The sequence below is a fragment of the Dryobates pubescens genome, chromosome 19, assembly GCF_014839835.1.
Source record: "Dryobates pubescens isolate bDryPub1 chromosome 19, bDryPub1.pri, whole genome shotgun sequence".
Taxonomy (NCBI): domain Eukaryota; kingdom Metazoa; phylum Chordata; class Aves; order Piciformes; family Picidae; genus Dryobates; species Dryobates pubescens.
The window spans coordinates 12,130,105-12,147,029 of record NC_071630.1 but is presented as its reverse complement, the minus strand read 5'-3'; the positions used below and the strand labels follow the sequence as shown (position 1 = coordinate 12,147,029).

The window sequence follows — 16,925 nt, the reverse complement described above, 5'->3', positions numbered from 1 at the left end:
CCTTTGCTGTGACACTGCCAGATTTCTCCCTACAGCTAATCTGGTTTGTGTCACCTTGGCTTTCTGCAGGCAAACTTTTGCCTTTGGTTTAAAAAAGCTACCAGGCTAAAACAAGCCTCAGCTTCAGTTTGCTCTTTTCCTCAGTACAGGACTGTCAGGGCTTTAAATCTATGCCTGTGTTTAACAGCCATGGAAGGGCCTCAGCCACTCCTGACAGCTGCTGTGCTGGGGCCTGAGCCAGTCATTCCCTTCCAGTCAGAGAAATCCAGGCAAGGTTTTTAGGGTGAGGTGATCTGGTGGGAATTAAGGGAGATGAGCTCTCCTTCCTGCAAGATCCCTTAGGTAAAATGAGAAGGGTGTTACGAAGGATGATGGGATCACAGGCTGAGGGGGCTTCCACTACACTCTTGGTTTGTTGTTCTTTGCTCTTTGTACAGCTCCTGCCTCTGGCAGGCTGATGGGGCTGAGCTGGGAGGGGAGTGGTAAGCTGCTGGGTGTATCTGCTTTGAAAACTCATGGTTGGAAGCATGTGCTGGAATCACAGAGCTGCTTTACAGCTCTTCTTACCTCCCTGGAGAGAGAAGGAGATGGGCTTATTCTCTATGCTCTATTAGCTGCACACTGCTCCTGGCACGCTCTGGTGTCCAAGGTAAGTGCCTTGCTCTGAATTCCACTCTCCTCCCTTGGACTGGGAGGAGTTAACAAGGTCAAGAGAGAAATCCTGTGGAGTGCAGGGCTTGGACCAGCCTCTAGCAACCTGGGATGAAGCTTGGTGAGCATCACTGGGACAAGAGAGTCATTCCTCCCAGAAATGTCCTTCCCATCACCCTCCCCAAAAGTCCCAGGGAGCCTGGGAGAGAAACCTGAGCCTCACCATGGCCCTGATCCTCATTTCATCTTTCTCTGCCCAGCAGCAGCCACTCTCCTTCATCCCTTTCCCCTGACAGAGACCAGACAGAGAAGCCTGGAGCCGGTAAGTGAGCTGAGTTTGCTGGGACTCTGTATGCTCCCCTGCTGGCACATTTTCCCTCTTTGTCCTGCTCTTGGCAGAGGGATGTGTGGTTGGAGGGGCACCAGATCTCACCATCCTGTCTGGGATTTTTGGGTGTTTATTTGCAGATAGCCTTGGATACTGAGAAGCCACCTTAAGCCTCATCCTGGGGAGAAGAAAAATATCATGGGGACTGGAATGAGCAAGGTACTGGGGGATGGTGGTCAGTATGTCTTCTCTGGGCTGGACCTTTCTCCTGCAGCCCAGGGGGATGCTCATTCCCAAGCCACCACAATGTCCCCAATACAACCATTTGCAGCTCCCTTTTCTCATTTCTCTTTGAAACTTCAAAGAAAGGAATTGAGAGAGGGCAGTGATCCCTGGGTTTATATCTGAGGCAATGAGCTGAGTGCCTGCAGATGTCAGAAAGGTGACAACTGGCTTTAGATACTCACCCCTTGGGATGGTTAAGTCTGTGTCCTCAGGGCTGATGGGGTTCCCTGCAGGGAAATGTCCTTCTCTTGCCACCCTTGGGATATGTCTGTGCCTCGTGAAGGAGGGGGATGTGAGGTTTTGCTGTTGCTCTGTGCTCAGCTGAACTCCAGGGCTGCCAGAGGGGATTGATTTCTGCTCTGTCCTTAAATAACCGCTCGGTATTTGTGTCCTCCAGTTTAAAATTAGACTCTGGGACAACAACAGAGAGATCAGAGCAGAGCAAACTTTCTCTGCATGGCTCTGGTGTGATTCAACACTGAGGTTTCACCCCCTGCAGGTAACACCCCAGTCTTCAAAGTGGCTTTTACAGTCTCCTCAGAGCCACCAAATGCTCTTGGGGAGCCCTTTGGCAGGGACTGGGTCGGTGCAAATGCATTTGTGGTGTAGGATCCAGCTTTGACTCGATGAGACACCACTCTTTTAGTGGTAACAGCTTGTGCTGGGCACAGATGTTTGTTGAATTCAGGTGTTTGCACCCCAGGAGCAGGCTGGGGTTCAGCTGAGTGATAAAGGTGGGCTGGATGTGATTCAGTGCTCATGAAACCCCTTCTAGGGCCTCTCAAACCAGGTGTCTTCTGCCAGATGGGTGCCAGTAAGTCCAAATGATAATCAGCTCTTCCTTTCTGTGCCCCTGGAAAGAGCTCTGTTGGGCTCTTACAGCCCATAAATCCTCTGAGCTGCCTCTTTTTCTCCTTCCTAATCCCGCAGCAGTGAGTTGGAGACTGAATTTGCATATCTGATGGTACTTACTGCAATATTCTGGCCAGAAAAGGCTTATAAATAGCCTGGTGCCTCTGCCCATTGCTCGGCTGCTGGCAGAGGCAACCTTTGAAACTGTTCGCTGGAGGTGGTTGCTATAGAACAGCAAAACAAACCCAAGCTGCAGCGGGGTTGATCTGCCTCCAGGGGGTGGAGAGGTCCCCGTGGAAGCCTTCCCTTAAAGGAAGAGGCTGGGGTGGGCTGAGCTCTTTGGGCAATCCACCTCTCAGCGGTGCCTTTCATCGAGCAGTGGGAGCAAACAGAGCTCTCTTTCATTTATGGGCTTGTTAATTAGATGCCTGCTTTATCAGTGCTCGGGGAGTTTGGGGGCAGAGGCTGGGAGCGCCACACTGCTTGGTGCTCCTGCCGTGTTGGATGCACATTGTGCCTGCCGCTGTCTGAAACCTCTCTGATTTTTGTCCTCTCCCAGGTTGTCAAAGGCCTCTACCTTGGGAATATCCGTGGTGAGTTCTTTCCCTGCTTCACTTCCACATCGTTGTGGAATCCCTGGGCAGCCCCTCTCCTTGAGAGGACCTTCTGCCTCCCCCCAGATGTGCGCCTTAGCATCTTCTGGAGGTCCAAAGCCCCATCCTCAAGTTACCCAGTGTAGCTCTAGCCCAGGAAAAGGACATCCATGGGGACTATCAGCAGCCATGCTCGAGCTCCAACCCCTGGCACGGCTGGAAACCTCCCTTGTGTTTGCTGAGAAAATATTTAGAGCAGGCCAATGCCTGGCTTTCACACTGGGACCTCTGAGCCTGTGAGAAGCTTGGGTTTGACCCAACAGCAAGGACACAACCACCTTTGCCAAGCTAGCAGTTTCATTTCTGTTTTGGGGGTGTTTTCAGGAGGATTTGGCTTTGAGGCAGATGCATCACAGAATCATAGAATTGTTTTGGTTGGAAAAGACCTCCAAGATCAAGTCCAACCATTAATTCAGCACTGCCAGGCTACCTCCAAACCACATCCCTCAGCATCACATCTACACTACTTTCCAGTCCCTTCAGGGATGGGGACTCCACCATTGCCCTGGGCAGCCTGATCCAGGCGTCAAGGGAAAGAATTTTTCCCCATGTCCAACCTAAACCTCCCCTGGTGCAATTTGAGGCTGTTTCCTCTTGTCATGTCACTTGGGAGAAAAGACTGCCATTGCCAAGCATGGTCTCCCTTCCTGCGTTGTGTAGGGTGACATGCAGTGGGAAGGGGTCGTTAGTGGGGTCCAGGGGCTGGCTGGCAGTGAATGTGGGCTGCTGATGAGTGCTTGGCTGAGCAGATCGCCCGGGAGAGCAGGTGGTTCTACATGCTGCTTCTGCTTCCAGACTCTGAGGACCGGGATAACCTGCTCAAGAATGGGGTGACTCACATCCTCTCTGTCCACAACAGTGCCAAGCCAGTGCTGGAGGTGAGTGTCCGAGTAGGGAGGGGCTGGAGGACCCCCTGGAGGAACTGGAGCTGTGAAGATGAAGATAGAACACGCATAGTCTTCTCCTTGTGCGATGCAGAGAGGGGAGAAGCAATGCTGGAGCCTACAGTGCTGGGTCCAGCTTCTGAATCCTCAGTGCAGGAGAGACATGGACCTGTTGGAGCAGGTCCAGAGGGTGCCACAGCAACAGTAAAAGGGCTGGAACCCCTCTGCTATGAGGACAGGCTGAGAGTTGGAGTTCTTCAGCAGCAAGAAGGGTGGTGAGACCCTGACCCAGGTAGCTCAGAGAGGTGGTAAGATTGCCCTGTCCCTGGAACCACCCCAGGTCAGGTTGTTTAGGGCTCTGAGCAACCTGCTCTAGTTGCAGATGTCCCTGCTGACTGCAGGGGGGCTGGACTAGATGACCTTGAAAGGAGCCTTCCAACCCAACCCAGTCTGGGATTCCGTGATGACGCCAGATTTGCCCCAGTTTGCCCCACTTTGCACCACACACCCAAAGGTGCTCAGCTCTGGCTTATGGCAGAGAGGGCAGTGGGGTTTGAGAGGGTCACGACCACCTCCTCGGTTGGTTTTTAGGGTGAAGCAACAGCAGCGCTGCCGGGGCCGGGACCCGGTGGGGTGCCCGGTGCTGCTGCGGGGACAACCACGAGAGGGCGGCGGTGTCCCGCGGATGGTAGTGCCAGGGCCCCATCCAGCCCTGACGGGCACCGGGGTCAGGGCTCAGAGGGTCCCGGAGAAAGCCCCTAGCTCCAGAACAGGATTCCCAGCCCACCCTGGCTCTGCCTGCCCTGTCCTACCCCTGCCTGCAAAGGCATCTGCTGTGGGTGGGGGAAACTGAGGCAGGAGAGAGATGCCAGGTGGAGGGATGGCAGAGGTGCTGGTCAGGACTTTTGGGCACAAATCCTGCCTGTGTGGACTCTTGGGGAGTCTGCAACAGGAAGGACATCCCCAGAATGTGGACAGAACCATGGAATGATGGAATCATTTTGGTTGGAAAAGACCTTTAATATCCTTGGATCCAACAGCCCAGCACTGCCAGGTCACCGCCAAACCATGTCCCTCAGCACCACATCTCCATGGCTTTGAAACCCTTCCAGGGATGGGGATTCCACTATTGCTCTCTGCAGCCCGGTCCAGGCTTTGACAACCTTTTTAGAGAAGAAATTGTTCTTCATGTCCCACCTAAACCTCTGCTGGTGCAACACAAGGCTGTTTCCTCTTGTTCTGCCTCTTTTTCCCTGGGAGAAGAGACCAACCCCCACCTGGCTGCAACCTCCTTTCAGGCACTTGTTGAGAGCCAGAATGTCTCCCCTCAGCCTCCTTTTCTCCAGGCTGAACAACCCCAGCTCCCTCAGCTGCCCCTCTCAAGACTTGTTCTCCAGACCCTTCACCAGCTTCCTTGCCCTTCTTTGGACATGGTCCAGCACCTCAATGCCTCTCTTGGGGTGAGCAGCCCAGGACAATCACTGCCCTAGTCCTGCTGGTGACACTATTGCTGTACCAAGCCAGGTGACTGTTGGCCTTCTTGGCCACCTGGGCATGGACTGGCTCATTTTCAGCTGCTGTTGACAAACACCCCTAGGTCCTTTTCCACCTGGCACTTTCCAGCTGCTCTGCCCTAAGCCTGGAGCATTGCATGGCATTGTTGTGACCCACTTGCAGGACCTGGGACATGGCCTTGTTGAACCTCTTCCTACTGACTTTAGCCCATCCACCCAGCTTGCCCAGATCCCTCTGTAAATCCTCTCTACTCTCTAGCAGATCAATATTCCTGCCTAGATTGCTGTCAACTGCAAATTCTCTGAGGGTGCCTCACTCACCCTCATCCAGATATCAAAGAGGACAGGCCCCAGTACTGAGTCCTGGAGAACCCCAATTGTGACCCCTGCTGTGAACCCCATTCACATAACGTTTGGGGCATCCAGGCAGTTCTTAACCCAGTGAAGAGTAGACCCAGATCATACTGCCAACAGCCACCTGCAGCTTGCACTTCATCCTGGCACTGGGTCCACTCCCAGCTCCCAAATCCCAGGATGCTGCAGGAGGTTGAAGAGAGGTTGAGGGAGCTGGGGTTGCTTAGCCTGGAGAAGAGGAGGCTCAGGGCAGACCTTAATGCTCTCTACAACTACCTGAAGAGAGGTTGTAGCCAGGTGGGGGTTGGTCTCTTCTCCCAGGCAACCAGCACCAGAACAAGAGGACACAGTCTCAAGCTGTGCCAGGGGAAGTTTAGGCTGGATATTAGGAAGAAATTGTTCCCAGAAAGAGAGATTTGCCATTGCAATGTGCTGCCCAGGGGGGTGGTAGAGTCCCCCATCACTGGAAGTGTTTAGTAAGAGACTGGATGGGGCACTTGGTGCCATGGTTTAGTTGATTAGATGGTGTTGGATGATAGGTTGGACTCAATGATCTCAAAGGTCTTTTCCAACCTGGTTAATTCTGTTCTTTTTTTCTACTGAAGTTGATAGATGAAGGGGGGATGCTTGGCCCCCTCATCCTTTGGTTCTGTGATGGTCAGGGAAGCACCAAACCGAGCCTCTTCTCCACTAAGGTGTTGAGTAACATGGAGAAGGAAGGAGGCTGCAGAGAACTGGTGCAGAGAAACGGCTGGCAGCTGGAGAAGGGGCAGCAGCTGGGGCTGGAATGATTTGGGGCACAGCCAGACGGGTAGCAAACCACACAGCGAGCTTACAACACAGAGCAAGCCTCTGGGCTGGTGGAAAGGGGAACAGGAAAGGCATGGGGGGGTTGAGCAATGTGTCAATCACAGCCCTGCCTTGGGAACCACAAACCCCAGCACCGTTCCCATGCGTGGCCCAGATCCCCGAGCTGGGATGGGGGCACCCGGGTCCATGGGGAAGAGGAAGCTGCTGGGAGCCTGGCAGTTAATCCTGGATCAGAGTGTAAGTAAGGGCTTGGGGAGGAGTGAGGTGATTATGGCTGCTCCCCTGGTTGACACGGTGGCTTTGCTGGCGCGCTGCTTCTCCTTGCCACGGGGAGGTCGAGCTGTTAGCAGGCACGACAAGGTGCAGCCAGATTTTGGGAAGCCACAGCCCATCGTGGCTCCTCCCACAAGCCTGCTGGTGTTTGTTTACTGGTCATAGTGCCCTTGCCTGGTGCAAAGTCCCCTTCAACCATCCCCTGCGTGTCAGGGAGCCGTGGTTTGGTTGGGGATGTGGATGAGGAACCTGCTGGCTCTATTTCCTCCTCTGCCCCTGCCTTTCCAGCAGCTTCTCCGGGCGGAGAGCAGCTGGCTGGCACGCCACAGCGAGCTGGCAAGTGCCAATGTGTCTGCAGCACCTTGTCCCCATCCCATGAGAGGCTGCAGGATGGCAAGGAGGGCCTGGGGAGGATGGATGGGATGGAGAGGTGATGCATGGGAAAGCCCATCTGCACTCCTCCACACAACATGGGTCTTTCCAGCATGGGACTATCCCTGTGGCCATCCCACTCTGCCCATTCCCTTCTTAAATAATGGATTTTTCCCAGCCTCCTGGTTTCCCCTGAGCTGGAGTGAAGAAAGGAAGGACCATGGGTTTGGGCTTCATCAGGGACATTTAACAGCAGTGGTGCCACAGGGGAGCTGGTGGAGATGGGGCAGTCCCTGGTGCTGGACTTCAGCTCTGGTTGGCAGGATTTCCACTCATTTCACCGAGGAAAAAACAAACAAACAAACCAAAAACCCAAAGAAAAAAAATAAATGAAGAGGATCTAATTTTAGCTCAGAACAGGGAGGATCAAGGAAGCAATGTTTTAGAGAAAGGAAAGTAACCTGGCCTATGCCAACATGCAGCAGGATGATTTATTGTGTATTAAAAAGGACCAGGAGGAAATAACTCATTGATGAGAGTGACTTCATCAGTGTCTGTTGTCACACATCTTCCTGCCAGGACTTGCTGCTTGGGGCCCCAGGAAAGGGGTGGCTAATTTTGGGGGAGGTTCTGAGCATTGTTCCAAATAGCCTGGCCTCTACACTGGGAATTAAGGGGAAAATAACCCAAGGTGGGATGGATGTGACTCAGCATGGTATTCAGAAGTGGATTGTGGCTTTTACCTCACCAAAGGGTCAGCTGGGGAGAGGGAAAAGAGAGAAATGGGGGATTTTGTGTTTCGTGGAGGTATCTTATCACTGTGACCATCCTTGTCTTGCAGGACATGACCTATCTCTGTATCTCAGCTTCAGATTCATCAAGTCAAAACCTGTAAGTCATTTGCCATCCTTTGGTGTCCCAGCACCTTGTGTTGGCAGTTGTTGGTCAATAAAAACTTAGGTTCTGCAGGATGAAGCTTGAGGCCATTCATGCTGTGAAAACTTCAGGTCTTTGAGAGGCTTGGGAGAAGCTGTGGCTCATTCTCACCTCATAAATGGCATTTGTAGGGCTTAAAAGCTGTGTGTTTGTGCTCAGCAAATTTCCTTTTCCATCAGATTCAGAATTATGCCTCTGGGCAGGGTTGAAAATTGGTCCATTTTTAATTGGTTTAGAAAAGGCCACAAATGGTGTTGGTCTTCCAGATGTTCTCCTTGGAAAGAGAAATAAAACATTTGTTAAAAATCAATGCTATTTTTTTCCCCCCACAAAAAGCTTAGATATTTTTAAGTCCTTTAAGGATGCTCTTGAGATGGTGGTGAGAGGTGCTGCAAGGAAGCCCCAGGCTTCGATGGGATGTGGTGCTGGGGTGTGATGGGTGCAGGCACTGCTGTCACAGGGTGGGTTGGGGGTGCTGGTGCTGGTGGTGGGATTTACAGCACCCTGCTGCTGCTTTGGGTGATGGGACTCCATAAGCCATCCAACCATCCATTGCAACCAGATAAAGGGTGGCTGAGGTAACTCCATGGTGAGCTCTCCAGCCTGCCCTGCCTCCAGGCTACCCTGGCTCATGCAAACAGCCTGAAGAACTTAGGAGTCTCTGATGATATCTTCCAGCTAGATGACCTCAGTGTTGGTAGGTGCAGAGCCTTCTCTGAGCCAGCTCAGACTCCTGGGTTCTGCTTTTGTGCCTTGGTGGTCCCTTGTGCCACTTGGGGAGCATGATGGGGCTCAGGAGCATCCAGGGAAAAGGTGTAGGGAGTAAATCAGGACTCAGCATTGTTCAGCTCCCTTTGACTTTCAGGTGCCCAGGGCAAAACAAGCTTGTCTGCAGCAACAGGGTGCATGAGGAAGAGTGTGGTCAGCAGTTTAAGGGAGGTTCTGTCCTAGTGAGGCCCCATCTGGAGAACTGTGTCCAGTTCTGGGCTTTCCAGTTCAAGAGATACTGGAGAGTGCCCAGTAGAGGCTCTGAAGATGCTGAGGGGCCTGGAGCATCTCTGTGAGAAGGAAAGGATGAGATCCCTGGGGCTGTTTAGCCAGGAGAAGATCAGCCTGAGAGGGGATCTTCTTAATGCTTAGCAAAAGATAAAGGGTGAAGGGCAAGAGGATGGGGCCAGACTCTTCCCAGTGTTTCCCAGTGATAGGGCAAGGGGCAACGGGCACAAACTAGAACCCAGGAAGTTCCATCTGAACACTAAGAGACACTGCTTTGCTGTGATGGTGCTGGAGCCCTGGAGCAGGCTGCTCAGAGAGGTTGTGAAGTCTCCTCCTCTGGAGAGGTTCCAAACATGCCTGGATATTTTGATCCTGGGCAAGCTGCTGCGGGTGACCCTGCTTTAGCAGGGCAGTTGGTCCAGGTGACCTCCAGAGGCCCCTGCCAACCCCAGCATGCTGGGATTTTTCTCACCCATCAGACCCTAGAAAGGATCGGAACTTCCCACGCAGTGGCCGGCCGGAGCCCTGTGGAGGTTTTCCAGCATCCCTGGGAGCAGCCCTGCCCGGGGGCGTGATTGTGCTTGCTCATGCTCCCGCTGAGCGGAAAAAGCAGCTTTACAAGAAAGCCCTGCCTCAGCAAGAGCTCGGGGTTTTTTTTGGCTGCTCTTTTTTTTTTTTTTCCTTTCCCCTCTTCTCTCAGTTCTTTGCACTTGTGGCATTTCTGTCAAAAGGGAAAGGAAAAAAAGAAAAAGAAGGGGTGGTGGTGGTGGTGGTGGAGCAGGGAAGGATAAGGCTGGCTGTCGGAAGGAAGATGTGTTCAGGGAAACCATTTTCTGCTTGTCAGTTTTTGCCTTGGGTTTCACAATCCTCATGAACTACTTGTGCTGCTGGGGAGATGCTTGTGACTCAGGACCTCAGTGGCTCTCAGTGTTACCAGGCTCCATGCCTCTATCCCACGCTTCCCGGCTGGAAAAAATCACGGGGAGACCTTTCCTCTGGTTGGCTGCCTGGGCGGGAAAAAACCCAGCCATGAAGTGTGTGAGGGTGGATGAAGAGGCCAAAATGCTCACCTCACTCCAGGATGGGTTGGGAAGAGCAGTGCTGTGTGGGCTAGAGGCTGGTATGAAGCGTGCCAAGGGACCTAGATGGGAGAGCATTGTGTTCTTGCAAGCAAAGTGTTTCCTTGCTGGTCCCAGCCAAGGGGCTCAAGCGGATGGGGATGTGGAGAGCTTGACCCTGTGTAGGCAACATGTGCAGGCCCTGGGAGATGCTGCCTGCTTTGTGAAGGTGAGGAGGATGAGAAGAAATCCCCAGGGAAAGACTTTAGGGAGGGAAAGCCCCTCCCCTCAAAGTGATGCTCTGTTTGTTATGATGGGTGAGGAGGAGTGTGGCAGTTTAGGCTGCCACAAGGAGGCACATTTGTAGCCTATGAGGAGTGATGGACTGACAACCACCATAGGGAGGTGGTTGAATCCCCATCCTTGGAGGTTTAGAAACAGCAGAGATGTGGTGCTGAGGGACAAGGTTTAGCACCAGAACTGGCAGAGTTAGAGAATGGTTGGACTCAATGATCTTAGAATCATTTCAGTTAGAAAAGAACATTAAGATTCTATCTCCTTCCAGGGCTGAGAGATTCAATGTTCTTAGTATGATCACATCTTCAATGACTCCTCCACTTCTCTTCCTAGGCAGAAGAGTCCTCTGCTATTTCTGAATACATCCTTAATTGGTGCCTTAGAAGGCACCTGAGTTCTGCCATTCCAAGGAATGGTGATGAGCAGCATCCCCTTCCATCCTCATTCTAAGGATGGGCGAAGTCAGGTTTGGGAGGATTCTGCCCTGTTCTGGCAGAGAAGCCAGATGGAAGTGAGCTCTGGATGAGAGGAGTAGCTCTGTAGTAGCTTATGGCTCATGTAGCAGCTCATAGCTGAGCTTCTGAGAAAGAAGGAAGGTTGTTCAGATGCACACCCACCCCATCACGTGAAGGCAGGGGAAGTTGGACACCACTGCTGGGGCAGAGGTGATGCACTGGCTCTTGCACTGGCTTCTGGGCAGCTCTGGATCAGCTGTGCCAAAGGGACTCCTCCTCCTCCCCCCCCAAAAAAAGCTGAAGGCTGTGTGGTCAGGGAGTCCTCCAGAAGCCCAGATTATCCAGCATCAGCTTTTCTGCCTCAGAACTGTCCCAAGGCTTGGCGGGACTGCAAGGACGAGCAGGGATGGGCAATGTCTGTTGCAAACCCAGCTGAGGACATGAATATCTAGCTCAGTGTGGGCTCTTGGAGATGCCTGCTATCTTCAGGAGGGTTCAGTTGCAGCTTTCAGCTTCTTGTGGAGTGATGAGAGGGAGGGATGGGTCTCACCAGAGCCTGCACAACCCTCCCACCATCTATCTTCTCAGCACATATGGAGTTATTTATCCTGGTTTCTAGGTCTCCATTCCTTCAAAGAGATGGGTGCTACTCACAGTGCTGAGCAGCTCTGTGAAAGCCCTGACTCCTTGCCCTGCCTCAGTTTGCTGCAAAACTCACTAGTTTATGATTAGTATGTTCTCTCTGCCGTGCTGGTTATGCTTTGAAGAATGCAAGACAGCCTGTGTTGTTCCTGGCAGTCCTACCTCTTTGACACAGGCACCTTGCTATGCCCTCCCTGGGGTGGGAAGGGGCTGGAGAGGCAGCTGGAGATGAGGAGGGGAAGACAACTGCACCATTTTATGGACTTTGTCCCCACTCCCCCCCCCCCTGCCAGCATCTCTCCCTTTGAGGGAACTGAGTGGTTTGGGCATTGCTTGGGAATTAGGGCTGAGCTGAAGGCTCAGGAGAGCTTCTGAAGTGAGAACGTGGCACAAGTGACACCTTGTCCTGGACGCTGTCCCCATGGGGTCCTCCCTGAGCTGGTTTGGTTGATGTCATCACCCCTTTCCTGATCCCTTGGGAAACAGGAAATCCCTTGGAAGGTCCCTGGGGCTCATGTCCTTCCTGGCAGATGAAGATCAGACCTTCTGCCTTCTCCTGACAGAGGAAGGATCTGTGCTCTCATTCCACACTAGTGGCTCCAGGGTGGTGGGAAGTCTTTAGAGGGGGACACAAGTGTTGCTGGTGTGGCCAGGTGCCCATCCTCACCTCCCTGCCTCTCTCCTTGCAGGCTGCAGCATTTCAAGGAGTGCATCAAGTTCATCCATGAGTGCCGGCTCAATGGGGGAGGCTGCCTCGTCCACTGGTAGGAGCTGCTGTCACCACCCTGTGTCTCTGGTTCCCCTCTGCAATGTGGGGATTGGCTCCAAAAAAGTGTTCTTGACACTGCCAAGATCCACGGGAATGGGTGGTCTGTGCACTGAAAGCTTGGAACATCCAGGGACAGGCAAGAGGAGGGGACAAGGAAAAGCCACCTGCCTGGGGCTCCTGGTGGCGACCCATGGCCGTGTAGCGCCTTATGCCCTGCCAGTCCATGGCTGGTGAATCCCACGAGAACCTGAGTGAGAGGGAGTGTCTGTGGAATCACAGGATCATAGAATTGTTTGGGTTGGAAGAGACCTTTAAGATCATCAGGTCCAACCATTCACCCAGCCCTGCCAGGTCCCCACTAAACCATGTTCCTCAGCACCACATCTCCAAGTTTTTTCAATCTCCCCAGGGATGGAGACTACACCACAGCCTGGGCCAGTGTCTGACAACTCTCCCAGGGAAGAAATTGTTCCTCACATCCTATCTAAACCATTCCAGGCACAACTTAAGTCTGTTTCCTCTTGTCCTATCGCTTGTTCCTTGGAAGAAAAGATTGACCCCTACCTGGCTCTGACCTCCTTTCAGGGAGTTGTAGTGAGCCAAAAGGTCTCCCCTCAGCCTCCTTCTCTCCAGGCTGAACAACCCCAGTTCCCTCAGCCACTCCTCATTAGATGCATCCCATGGGTGTGCCTTGCTGTGTGGTCTCACCAGCCCCCACAGTAGGAACATCTGTCCCTGAGACTGCTCTTTCCCACCGTGCCAGCCTGGCTGGGGTCTCACGCAGCACCACCATCCTGGTGGCTTACCTCATGACGGTGACTGACCTCAGCTGGGAGAGCTGCCTGGCTGCCACCAAGGCTGTGCGCTCCTACATCAGCCCCAACTTTGGCTTCCAGCAGCAGCTGCAGGAGTATGAGGTGACCTTGCTGCAGGAGGTACATCCCATGCAGACATACCCTTAGAGAAGTGTGTGTGGTGGTGGTGTTTGGTAGTGGTGTTTGCATGCTTGCAAGCATGCACAGCTCTTTTGCATGCAGCTCTCTGCAGGGACCAGCTGCTTGCCCGAGGTGGCCTTGTGCAGGCTATTTATTGCCTGGGGATTTTGGGGGTTTGCATGCAAAAAAAAAACCAACCCCAAAACAAACAAAAAGAAAAGAAGAAGGAAAAAAAAGAAGAGCCTGGACATTCTGAGGCTGCTCTTAAAAAAGCTCTTTAAAGCCCCAGCACTTTACTCCATAGCTCAGTTAGGACACAGCAGGAGGGCTGGGTGAGTAGTAGGTGCACCAGAAGCCTCAGGGAGGGCCTTAGGATGGCTCCCAGGAATGCAGTGGGAGCTGGAGGTGAAAAGTGGGAAAGGAAAAGGAGGAAAGCTTTTAGGAGAGGTCTCTGGATGTCTGGGCATGCTTGGATCCAGCTGGGCTTGCTCTGACAGCAAGTCATCACAGAATCATAGAATGGCTTGTGTTGGAAGGTACCTTAAAGATCATCTGTTTCCAATCCTCCTGCCATGGGTAGGGACACCTCCTACTAGACCAGGTTGCTCAATGCCTTGTCCAGCCTGTTCTTAAACACTTTCAGGGATGAGAGCCCACAGATGGGCATTCAGGTAATGGATATGTTGCCCCATGGTGCAGGCATACCACAGCCAGGCTGCCTTCCCCTTCCCAGTGCCATTCCAGATGGGATGGATGCTCCTGGCCCCATGAAAAAGGAGGAGGAGGGCAATGGGTTAGTGGTCAGCACTGGAGGAAATTGGTTGTAACCACTTCTTGCTATGGCTTTAAAGGGAAATGCCTGGCAGCAGCAGATGGGTGCTTCCCTTGGGCTACTGCCAGCTCCTTTCTTCCTTTGCTGGATGGTGGGAGCCAGGCCCAAGGCTGGGCACTGGGTCCTGAACTTCAGTGGATGTCAAGCCTTGGTGGGTGTTGCTGGCCAGGCTGATCTCTCAAGGAGCTTCATCCATTTGGATGGCTTGCATGGGAGGCATGCTTTCCCCAGGAACAGCTGGCATGGATGTTTGCCTCAAGTCCTCTCCCAAATTCTGTCCCAAATCCTTTGGGACTCATTTCTCAGGGATTATTTTCTAGCAAGAAAATCAGACTGGGCTCTCAGGGTGCACTCCAAACAACGGGTGCAGGCAGCAAGCACGCAGCAGCCACGGTGAGTCCCACTGTCTGAAAGTGGGGATTCAGGAAATCCAAACATTCCCAGTGGAAACCCCCTCTGCCAGGGCTGACTTTCCCCTGTTGCAGGAGGGAGGGATGCTGCTGGGGTCACTCTCAGACATTCCCCTCTTGCAGGTCCGTGTGCCTGCAGCAGCCCCAGCACAATGGGGCCAAGCTGCCCATCCCCCTGTCCTGCCTCCTGCTGCCTTGCCATGAGCTTGGTGGCTCCCAGGCATGGGGTGCTGCCATGGCACCCCTGGGAAGCTGGAGTTTTTGCAGGGGTGTCTCACCATCTCCCTCTGGTTTCCACAGCTGCTCTCCACACCTGTTTCAGTGCTCCCCATGCCAAGGCTCTGATGATTGGTCTCTGTCTGGATCCTTAGCACCAGCGAGTGCCCTTTCATCTTTTTTTGTAAGGTGTTTGGTATTGCTGGGTGTGCTCCTACCACTCATCCCAATAAACTCTGCTTGCTGGAGCAGCTGGTTTGCAGTTACTTACAGGCTGCCCATAGAGGAGGTAGCTGCCCTGTTCTTGGAATCATTCCAAATTGGGTTGTTTGGGGCTCGGAGCAACCTGCTCTAGTTGCAGATGTCCCTGCTGACTGCATTGGGGTTGGACTAGGTGACCTTTAAAGGTCCCTTCTAACCCAGACCAGTTTGTGATTCTATAGTCAGGAAGATGGCAAATCCCTGCCCGCTCCCCAGGAGCGCTGGGCAAGTGGTACAGCAGGTCCTGGCCGAGCTGCCCATTCTTGCCCAAGCTGTTTTGTGTTGCAGTCTGGCCCAGCCTGGTCATTTCTCATCCCAGCAGTAATGGGAAGCATTTCTACGGATCATCTCTTGCTTCCCAGACATCTCCAGACCTCAGCCAGCTGCCAGCTGGCCCCTGGCCACCAACACGCTCCTGCCACTGAAGCACCCTTCGCATCTGGCTACAGTGATGGAGGGGGATGAGAGGATCCCCACCCAACCACAAGAAGTTCTGCAAGCTAACCTCCAGCAACATGCAAGATCTGACTTGTGGCAGTGAGTGCAGCCTGTCCCCACACTGCCACAGCGAGGGGAAAGTGCAGGGAAGCTTTTCTGATGGGAACTGGGGCACACAAGGAACAGCAGCAGCTTCTTGGCAATGACAAGTAAATAAAGCTGCCAGTGGTAGCTGCAGCCAGTGTGAGAGGCTGAGCATGCTGCCAGCCCTCTGGGTCCATCTGGAACGGGATGGATGTGTGGGGAGGGCTTGGTCGAGGCAGGCAACTGTCACATCTCTCATGTTGCATGTGAGCTCCTGTGAAACTGTGACCTTTGTGCTTGCTGGCTGTGACTGTGAGGCAGCAGGCATTGCCCTTGCTCAACTCACTGCTTTACACCAAAGCTGGAGGTGTCTCAGCTCCTGGTGACCTCTTTTGGCTTTGTCCTGGCAGTACTGCGCCTGGATCCGCCGTGACTATGGCAGGAACCCATTCAAGGACCAGGAGGAGCTGCAGTGCTTGCTGGCTGGACAGGAGCAGAGGCAGAAGGAGCAGCAGCTGGGGAGCAGAGATTGCTCCTGGCACCACTCCCCAGCTCCTACCTACCCTCTCCCCTACCATGCAGGTGGCACCACCAGCAGCAGATGGATGAACAGATAAGCAGCTGCCTTCTCGCAGGCGGCCGTTGGCCCTGGGGCTTGGAAAGCTCAACCTTCCCTTTGCCAGCTGCCCCTGGGGGTGATGTTTGGGGCAGCAAACAGCCAGTGCCAGCCTCGTCTGGGAGCTCGAGGGTTGGAACAGGGGAATGAGGGCTTGCAGACCCTCCTCTTGGCTTCTAGCTCTGTGTGTATCTCTGGGCAAGATGGTTAATAGATGAGAGTGTCCTGCTCTGTCCTGTTTCTCCATTCTGCAGTGGGTCATGGGCACTTTTCCATCACATAAAGCAGCAGTGAGCCCATCACTCTCTCCAACAGCACAACACCTGAGTGCTCCTCTAGCAGGACATGGGAATGACATGGAAGACCTTGGAAAGCCAAAGCAGTTTAAGATGTGAAGAGGCCACCTTGGCAGTGAAGCTAGAGTCTGATTCAGTCTGCCCCAAGAGGGAGGGATAGGTCTTGAGGTTGTGGGGGTGCTGCCGAGTCCCAATATCACCCTATGGGATGGGGACTTCAGATGCCCTTCATCATGCTTGGACTTTCCTGCTCCAGCCTGTCCTGCATAGAAGTCTGTTTGGTGTTTTTCTTAACCCACCCCCCACCGGGAGGGGGGGGAAATCCAGCAAGGCCTGAGCCTGTCCATCCCTACCACCTCCATCCCTGAAAGCAGAGCAGTTTTGGGTTTCCCCTGCTGTCCTGGTTGCAGAAGCCAATTGCTTGACTGGACTTGGTTGACCCACAGACCAGTTTAACACTGTTCCTCTCCAGCAGCTTTTCTAATACTGAAAGAACACAACCATGTTCCCTTTTTTTTTTTTTTTTTCCATCCCCAAATCATAGAATGCACTGGATTTGAAGAGACCTTTAAAGGTCATCTAGTCCAACTCCCCTGCAGTCAGCAGGGACATCCCCAACTAGATCAGGTTGCTCAGAGCCCCATCAAACTGATCCTCTGTTTCAGAAGTGTGATTTCGCCACCTTCCTTTGCTAGGAGCTCCAGCATC

At 53.2% G+C, this 16,925-nt stretch overlaps 1 protein-coding gene across 1 annotated transcript; it reads left to right on the top strand.

The window, feature by feature from the left end:
* Nucleotides 1-1,177: 1,177 nt before the first annotated feature.
* On the top strand, nucleotides 1,178-16,132 carry LOC104303791 (dual specificity protein phosphatase 22-A). The gene is given in 8 exon segments (XM_054170306.1): nucleotides 1,178-1,198; nucleotides 2,676-2,709; nucleotides 3,519-3,541; nucleotides 3,543-3,647; nucleotides 7,818-7,867; nucleotides 12,050-12,124; nucleotides 12,893-13,064; nucleotides 15,716-16,132. Coding segments are annotated over 8 exon segments (687 nt in total). The 3' UTR covers nucleotides 15,923-16,132.
* Nucleotides 16,133-16,925: the final 793 nt, after the last annotated feature.